This window comes from Salmo trutta, chromosome 16 (genome assembly GCF_901001165.1).
Source record: "Salmo trutta chromosome 16, fSalTru1.1, whole genome shotgun sequence".
NCBI lineage: Eukaryota > Metazoa > Chordata > Actinopteri > Salmoniformes > Salmonidae > Salmo > Salmo trutta.
In genome coordinates, this window is record NC_042972.1 from 36,386,169 (window position 1) to 36,395,875 (window position 9,707).

The 9,707-nt window shown below is 47.8% G+C and overlaps 1 protein-coding gene across 5 annotated transcripts in view; it reads right to left on the minus strand.

Annotated features, from left to right (window-relative positions):
• The window catches only part of foxp4 (forkhead box P4), a 68,095-nt gene that overhangs the window by 24,673 nt on the left and 33,715 nt on the right, over window positions 1-9,707 (minus strand). For 3 of the 5 annotated variants that reach the window (XM_029694197.1, XM_029694199.1, XM_029694196.1), the window contains exons 9-11: window positions 6,322-6,553; window positions 5,997-6,073; window positions 5,738-5,839 (exon numbers count right to left, since the gene is read on the minus strand). In XM_029694197.1, coding sequence (XP_029550057.1) covers window positions 5,738-5,839; window positions 5,997-6,073; window positions 6,322-6,553 — 411 coding nt within the window. The remainder of the gene's footprint in view (window positions 1-5,737; window positions 5,840-5,996; window positions 6,074-6,321; window positions 6,554-9,707) is intronic. The other 2 variants (XM_029694200.1, XM_029694198.1) reach the window with 1 other exon arrangement.

Genomic DNA, 9,707 nt, shown 5'->3' on the forward strand with positions numbered 1-9,707 from the left:
AAACACAGGAGCATGGTAGAGACACACTAAACACAAGAGCATGGTAGACACACACTACACACAGGAGCATGGTAGAGACACACTAAACACAGGAGCATGGTAGAGACACACTAAACACAGGAACATGGTAGAGACACACTAAACACAGGAGCATGGTAGAGACACACTAAACACAGGAACATGGTAGAGACACACTAAACACAGGAGCATGGTAGAGACACACTAAACACAGGAGCATGGTAGAGACACACTAAACACAGGAGCATGGTAGAGACACACTAAACACAGGAACATGGTAGAGACACACTAAACACAGGAGCATGGTAGAGACACACTAAACACAGGAAAATGGTAGAGACACACTAAACACAGGAGCATGGTAGAGACACACACAATAAACACAGGAGCATGGTAGAGACACACACAATAAACACAGGAGCATGGTAGAGACACACACAATAAACACAGGAGCATGGTAGAGACACACACAATAAACACAGGAGCATGGTAGAGACACACACAATAAACACAGGAGCATGGTAGAGACGCACTAAACACAGGAGCATGGTAGAGACGCACTAAACACAGGAGCATGGTAGAGACACACTAAACACAGGAACATGGTAGAGACACACTAAACACAGGAGCATGGTAGAGACACACTAAACACAGGAGCATGGTAGAGACACACTAAACACAGGAGCATGGTAGAGACACACTAAACACAGGAGCATGGTAGACACACACTACACACAGGAGCATGGTAGAGACACACTAAACACAGGAGCATGGTAGAGACACACTAAACACAGGAACATGGTAGAGACACACTAAACACAGGAGCATGGTAGAGACACACTAAACACAGGAACATAGTAGAGACACACTAAACACAGGAGCATGGAAGAGACACACTAAACACAGGAGCATGGTAGAGACACACTAAACACAGGAGCATGGTAGAGACACACTAAACACAGGAACATGGTAGAGACACACTAAACACAGGAGCATGGTAGAGACACACTAAACACAGGAGCATGGTAGAGACACACTAAACACAGAGCATGGTAGAGACACACTAAACACAGGAGCATGGTAGAGACACACTAACACAGGAGCATGGTAGAGACACACTAAACACAGGAGCATGGTAGAGACACACTAAACACAGGAGCATGGTAGAGACACACTAAACACAGGAGCATGGTAGAGACACACTAAACACAGGAGCATGGTAGAGACAAACTAAACACAGGAGCATGGTAGAGACACACTAAACACAGGAGCATGGTAGAGACACACTAAACACAGGAGCATGGTAGAGACACACTAAACACAGGAGCATGGTAGAGACACACTAACACAGGAGCATGGTACACACTAAATACAGGGAGCATGGTAGGAGACCACTAAACAACGGAAGCATGGTAGAGACAACACTAAACCCAGGAGCATGGTAGAGACCACTAAACCGAGCATGGTAGAGGGACACACCTAATACACAGGAGCATGGTAGAGACTACACTAAAACACAGGAGCATGGTAGGCATCACCTAAACACCGGAGCATGGTAGAGACACACTAAAACACAGGAGCATGGTAGGAGGGACACACTAACACAGGAGCAGGGTAGAAGACACACTAAAACCACAGGAGCATGGTAGAGACCACACTAACACAGGGCAATGGCTAGAGACACACTAAACCCAGGAGCATGGTAGAGACACACTAACAAAGGAGCATGGTAGAGACACACTAAACACCAGGAGCATGGTAGAGACACACTAAACAACAGGAGCATGGTAGAGACACACTAACACAGGAGCATGGTAGAGACACACTAAACACAGGAGCATGGTAGAGACACACTAAACACAGGAGCATGGTAGAGACACACTAAACATTCTGTCTGTGGCATGGAAATAAGACAAGAAGGTGCATCCCCTCCCCTAGTTTTATTTTAAAACGTCTTTAATCAGCCACAATCTACATACACACATACATACACACACACCGCTATCTGCAGCTCACTCCCCTAGGGACCGTCCTCCCTTTTCATCTGCTGTTTGTAGTTTGTTCATGCCCAATTTCATTACCAATTTTAATTTGTCTATAATTAAATCCTGCATATTTTCTCTGACACGCTTTTTTAATCCGTGAGGGAGGGACAGGCAGAGCGCGCATCACTCCTCACCATAATTACACACACACACACACACACACACACACACACACACACACACACACACACACACACACACACACACATAATTACACAAACCATAATCAGCCCCAGACCACCCCCGCCCCTCTTCTCCTCACCCCCCCTCTCTTTCAAGCCGTGATGCTCAGTTTTGTAAATGAGTATGACCCCAATCTCAGCCTGCCACCCCACCATCCTCTGCTCCTCTGCTATTCTCTGCTATTTGCATTTGTCTCCGTGATGAAAGCCTAATTCGCACAGTTAAAACATTAGCAGTCATTTACAGCAGGTCACAGCACACGCCACACACACACACCCAGCAGACACACACATAAACACAACACATCCTGCAGAGGTTGGGGCGAGGAGAGGTGTAGAGAAGGGTAAGGGTAAATGTGGAAAAGGGGAGAAGGAAGACAGGTGGAAAAGAGAGGTATGGGTAAGGCTCGTGTTAGTATTGGAGAGGCGTGGAGGTAAAGAGAGGTAGGTAGGGGTGTTAGAGAGGTGGCGTGTGTGTGTCACTGTGCCCACACAGCACACTTGTAGTTCTTACCTTTCAGCGTACAGCCCTTCAAATATTGTCCTCAATGTGATATTAGAATTCTTAAAGGTACCACATTGGCACCAAAAGTTCAAGACAGACTCTTAAATGATATTTTTGCTGTAATATATTCTACTGAATGTGACCCTGCTCTCTACCCATAAAAAGCAGTTCTCAACCATATTCAGAACCTTGGAGAAATTAAATCACTGTTTAACGCTCTATGACTGAACAGTCTGCAGTTCACCTCTCCCTCTCTCCCATCCCTCTCTCCCATCCTCTCTCCCATCCTCTCTCCCATCCTCTCTCTCCCATCCTCTCTCTCCCATCCTCTCTCTCCCATCCCTCTCTCCCATCCTCTCTCCCATCCTCTCTCCCATCCCTCTCTCCCATCCCTCTCTCCCATCCTCTCTCTCCCATCCTCTCTCTACCATCCCTCTCTACCATCCCTCTCTCTCCCATCCTCTCTCTCCCATCCCTCTCTCTCCCATAACTCTCTCCCATTCTTCTCTCCCATTCTTCTCTCCCATCCCTCTCTCCCATCCTCTCTCCCATAACTCTCTCCCATCCCTCTCTCCCATAACTCTCTCCCATAACTCTCTCCCATCCTTCTCTCCCATTCTTCTCTCCCATCCCTCTCTCTCCCATCCCTCTCTCCCATCCCTCTCTCCATCCTTCTCTCCCATTCTTCTCTCCCATCCCTCTCTCTCCCATCCTTCTCTCCCATCCTCTCTCTCCCATCTCTCTCTCCCATCTCTCTCTCCCATCTCTCTCTCCCATCCTCTCTCTCTCCCATCCCTCTCCCATCCTCTCTCTACCATCCCTCTCTCCCATCCTCTCTCTACCATCCCTCTCTCTCCCATCCCTCTCTCTCCCATCCTCTCTCTCCCATCCCTCTCTACCATCCCTCTCTCTCCCATCCTCTCTCTCCCATCCGTCTCTCCCATCCTCTCTCTCCCATCCCTCTCTCTCCCATCCCTCTCTCCCATCCCTCTCTCTCCCATCCGTCTCTCCCATCCTCTCTCTCCCATCCTCTCTCTCCCATCCCTCTCTCCCATCCCTCTCTACCATCCCTCTCTCTCCCATCCTCTCTCTCCCATCCCTCTCTCCCATCCTCTCTCTCCCATCCTCTCTCTCCATCCCCTCTCTCCCATCCCTCTCTCCCATCCCTCTCTCCCATCCCCTCTCTCCCATCCCTCTCTCCCATAACTCTCTCTCCCATCCTTTCTCTCCCATCCCTCTCTCCCATCCCTCTCTCCCATCCCTCTCTCCCATCCGTCTCTCCCATCCCTCTCTCCCATCCCTCTCTCCTATCCTCTCTCTCCCATCCCCTCTCTCCCATCCCCTCTCTCCCATCCCCTCTCTCCCATCCCCTCTCTCCCATCCTCTCTCTCCCATCCCCTCTCTCCCATCCCTCTCTCCCATCCCCTCTCTCCCATCCCCTCTCTCCCATCCCCTCTCTCCCATCCCTCTCTCCCATCCCTCTCTCCCATCCCCTCTCTCCCATCCTCTCTCTCCCATCCCCTCTCTCCCATCCCCTCTCCCATCCTCTCTCTCCCATCCTCTCTCTCCCATCCCCTCTCTCCCATCCCTCTCTCCCATCCCTCTCTCTCCCATCCTCTCTCTCCCATCCCTCTCTCCCATCCCCTCTCTCCCATCCCTCTCTCCCATCCCTCTCTCCCATCCCTCTCTCCCATAACTCTCTCTCCCATCCTCTCTCTCCCATCCTCTCTCTCCCATCCCTCTCTCCCATAACTCTCTCCCATTCTTCTCTCCCATCCCTCTCTCCCATCCCTCTCTCTCCCATCCTCTCTCTACCATCCCTCTCTCTCCCATCTGTCTCTCCCCATCCTCTCTCTCCCATCCCTCTCTCCCATCCTCTCTCCCATCCTCTCTCTCCCATCCTCTCTCTCCCATCCTCTCTCTCCCATCCCTCTCTCTCTCTCTCTGATCAATGACTTCCCATGGCTGACACTAGCTCTCCTCATGAAATAACCAGGCCCATTAATGAACATACATCTTCCTCTATATTTAATACAGGCCAAACCTCTGGACACGCCATACATATATTAATATATAAAGGTAGATATTTAAAGGGCCCGTCCTATGTGGAGAGGAAGCGGGAGAATACATTAATTGTAAAATTTCATAAAAGTGAAATGAGGCGGCAAAGATATTCCTGGCTGGCATCTCCCTCCCTCCCTCCGTCCCTTAGTCCCTCTCTCCCTCCCTTCCCAATTCAAGGCTATTAGCGCGAGGCTCGGGCCATGACACCCCCTCTTCACCCCTCCTCTCATCTGTCTCTCTCATTCTCTCGCTCAATCTCCCTCTCTCCCTCTCTCCGGAGGAGCTGACACTCAAATTAGAATGAGGCTTCAGTAGAAATGGGTCAGCACCTACACTGTCAGGGTCCAGCCAGGTGTGTGTGTGTGAGTCTGTGTGTGAGTCATGGACTGCGAGAGTGTGTTTGTGAGAATGTGTGTGTGAGAGAAGCCATTGAGTGTGTGTGCGACTCTGTAATGAGGCTCTGTGATAGTGAGATGTGTTTCCACTGAGCTAAGTGGAATCGTCTTCGTAGGCCATGTCAGAGCTCACAGAACTCTTCAGAAGACCAGGAGGGAGGGAAGAAGAGGGAGGGAGGTAGGGTAAAAGAGGGAGGAAGGAATGGAGGGAGGGGGTGGGGTAAGTCAATTTAACACCTCTCTGTAAAGAAACACAGCCACATGGAGTGAGTCCACACACTTACGCACACACACACTCCACTCAGGGCATTGTGGGTAAAATGGCTTATAATCATCAAAACAGCTTGGTGTTTCAATGGCCATGTCAGTTTTTGAGGCTGCCGAGTGTGTGTGTGAGTGTGTGGGTGTGTGTGTGGGAAGGAATATTGTCTAATCTGTGTGTGTGTGGATATACAGTGTATGTATAGTAGGTGAGTGACCATGTGTGTATGCGGAGGAGTGTGTGTGTAGGAATGTGTGTGGACTCACCTTCCATGTGGCTGTGTTTCTCCTGAAGTAGGCGAACATTCGCGTAAACCAGTTATAGATCTCATTAAGAGTCAGCTGCCTGTCTGGAGCCTCCAGAATGGCCTAGAGAGAGACAGAGAGGGGACAACATTAGACAACGTCTCAACGGAGCTATCACAAAACTAAAATGAGAGAAGAGAGGGGAGGAGGAAAGGAAGATGAGGAGATGACAGGAAGAGAAAAGGAAGAGAGGAAGATAAATGGAGGAGAGGAGACTTACGTGGCGTATGAGAGAGGCGTAGGTGAAGGGAGGTCTGACATCAGCGTTCTTATAGAACTCACAGTTCTGTGCCAACTCTACAGAGAAAACACACACCACGTTAGTCATAGATATGTGTGTGTGTGTGTGTGTGTGTGTGTGTGTGTGTGTGTGTGTGTGTGTGTGTGTGTGTGTGTGTGTGTGTGTGTGTGTGTGTGTGTGTGTGTGTGTGTGTATAAGTCAGTCAGTGAGAAAGACTTTGTGAGCATGTGTTTACCAGTATGCTTGTATATATTAAAATGTTTGTGCGTACACAAGTGTGTGTTTTTGAGGGTTGTATGCATACCCTCTCGTATACCTGAGGCGATGGGGGTGCAGAACTTGTCAGCGATGCGCCTGCGTATGGGGCCCACGCCGTGCGGGTGTGAGTGTGAGTGCAGGCTGGAGGAGCTGATGACAGAGGGGCCCTGGCGGAGCGGGGTGATGGGGGCGGTGGCGGAGGTGGGGGGGTGAGGTAGACCCTCGGGGTACGCCTCGCTCTCCCTCTTCAGCAGGGAGCCACTGGACGCCAGGTTCAGCTGGGGAAGTAAACAGGATGTGACATCATCAGAAAGGGACCATCATCATTCCTGGTTGTAGCTTGCTCTCTGGTAGAATGGATGGACAATTAGCTATGTTGCTTGGACTTATCTAATCCTTTCAGACACATTATACACAGAGACATGAAGAGTGATGCCCAGCTGGCACATAGACTATATCTATCATATGATCATTAACTCTGCCAGTGGACAGCAAAACAAAGACCTCAGACTCAGTTACACAGACACACACACACATACACACACTGCAATTAGCCCTCAGTGAACAAAAGAAAAACAAAGCAAGAGATGGGAGTTTGTGTGTGTGGAGGCCTCTGTGTTCACACACACAGCGGTGGCACGCTCTCTTCACGGCCCAGCTCGGCCCAATTAGGCAGAGCCCACAGGAGCAATGGGAACTGGAAACCAGTCCTCTGAGTCACTCAGGGACGCTTTTCCAAGGGCTGCTAGATTAGAGCTAATTAAAACCATCATGGACATGTGTGTGAGTGAGAGAGAGAGAGAGAGAGAGAGAGAGAGACAGAGAGAGAGAGAGAGAGAGAGAGAGAGAGAGAGAGAGAGAGAGAGAGAAAGAAATAAAGAAAGAGAGTGAGAGAAAGAGAGTGTGAGAGAGAGAGAGAGAGAGAGAGAGAAAGAAAGAGAGTGAGTGAGAGGTGAGAGAGCGAGAGAGAGAGAGACAGAGAGAGAGAGAGAGAGAGAGAGAGAGAGAGAGAAAGAAAGAGAGTGAGTGAGAGGTGAGAGAGCGAGAGAGAGAGAGAGAGAGAGAGAGAGAGAGAGAGAGAGAGAGAGAGAGAGAGAGAGACAGAGAGAGAGAGAGAGAGAGAGAGAGAAAGAGAGAGCGAGCATTATCAGAATTTTCTTATACAGAGCTCTGTTTTCCTTCCTCTTTCTCTTTCCCCCTTTTCTCTCATTCACCTTCCCTTCTATTTGTCCTTCACTATCTTTCCAGTCCTAACCAATCCTCCTCTCCCCCCTACTTGTCCTCTCCCTGTCTGCTCCAGACGAGTGGTCTGTACCATTCGGACTGATTAGGGGTCAGGCCTGTTTAACAGCAACTTCATTAGCTCTGGAAATATGCCTCTATTTCTTTCTTTCTTTCTCTCTCTCCTTCCCTCCTCTCCTTCCATCCCTCTGTAAAACAGGTACTTCATTAGCTTTGGAACCTGGCCACATCACCAAGGCAACACCACAACCCTCTCAATTGAGGGCAAGCTTTGTTGCAATTCTGAAGACTCCTCCCCTCCACCCCCTTCCTCAAATCGCTGACCCCGAGGCTTGTATCCCACGACGACACAAAACACGCCTCTTCCTGATTTCCCATTAGGTTCTAACGACAGCTGATGCCCTGCGTTGGCTCCACACACACACACACACACACACACACACACACACACACACACACACACACACACACGTCCCGCTGCTCCACTCCAACCATTTATAACCCCTCAAATTAAGACACTCCACTTGTAATTGACAATTAATTTCAACATCTTCATATTTTAATAAGACTCCTCGTCAATCTGAATAATGAAATATTCATTAGATACCTAATAACAACCCTGCCTGTGCCAGCCAGCCAGCCAGCCAGCCCGGAGTCACAGAGCTCCATCCCTCAACACAGTTTTCATTTTGGCACTCTTTTTTACATTTAGTCTAGTCTTCTGTCATTTGACTAATGATTTAGTCTAGTTATTGTCAAAATGACGAAAACACTGGGCCATTTTAATCAACTAAATTCCCTTTCATTTTAGTCACATCACAGAAATATGACAAACATATATAAGATGAATATTATATTATAGAACATTTATCTGGCCATGTAAATTCCTAATTCAGCCTACATAGATATTGCACACGAGAGAGCGAGAGAGTGACAATATCACCAGTATCACCAGTTTTCACAAAGTACGGGAGCTAAGGCCTGAGTGAAAAGTTTGGGAATCCTTACTTAACATGTTAGAGAGGCATGTTTGTTCTACATAGCATATTTCTATCTGACCGTTCCAAAACGTTGTGTTCTGCTGAACGTGCCCCAGGTTGTTAGCTACAGCTAGCTAATGAGGTAACATGACTGAACAAGGTGTAGCCTAAACAACTGGTTAACGGTCTGGTTAGCATGTAGCCTAGTTTTAGAATGGCCTGTGATATGTTTTATAAATGTGTTTTATAAATGTGTTTTATAAATGTAAAATGTGTCCCGCTAATGCATGATAGAAAGAAAAAACATAGCGCCGGCATTATGGGTCATGTCTTTTGAACGGTGGCCTAAGGGCTAGAATCAACCTGTTTTCTCTGAGGAAAAGAGACTTGGCTACGTTGGCTACACAGAACCTGGATATGAAATGCAGTAGGAAAAGTGGGAGGGTTAAGTGAGACTACAAGTCTACTTTTCTATAATCTACTCAAGGGAGAGAAAAACATAGCTAGACTATTAAACTATTGTGTTTCTTAACCAGGCAAAGGGTAGCTAGCTAGGAGGCTGGTGGTGACTGGTTAGCTACATGGAAGCTAGAGAGTTGCCTACGCGATGTGTATAATCAGAGGATGTGTATAATCAGAGGATGTGTATCATCAGAGGATGTGTATCATCAGAGGATGTGTATCATCAGAGGATGTGTATAATCAGAGGATGTGTATCATCAGAGGATGTGTATCATCAGAGGATGTGTATAATCAGAGGATGTGTATAATCAGAGGATGTGTATCATCAGAGGATGTGTATAATCAGAGGATGTGTATAATCAGAGGATGTGTATCATCAGAGGATGTGTATCATCAGAGGATGTGTATAATCAGAGGATGTGTATCATCAGAGGATGTGTATCATCAGAGGATGTGTATAATCACAGGATGTGTATCATCAGAGGATGTGTATCATCAGAGGATGTGTATCATCAGAGGATGTGTATAATCAGAGGATGTGTATCATCAGAGGATGTGTATCATCAGAGGATGTGTATAATCAGAGGATGTGTATCATGAGAGGATGTGTATCATCAGAGGATGTGTATCATCAGAGGATGTGTATCATGAGAGGATGTGTATCAGAGGATGTGTATCATCAGAGGATGTGTATCATCAGAGGATGTGTATAATCAGAGGATGTGTATCATCAGAGGATGTGTATCAT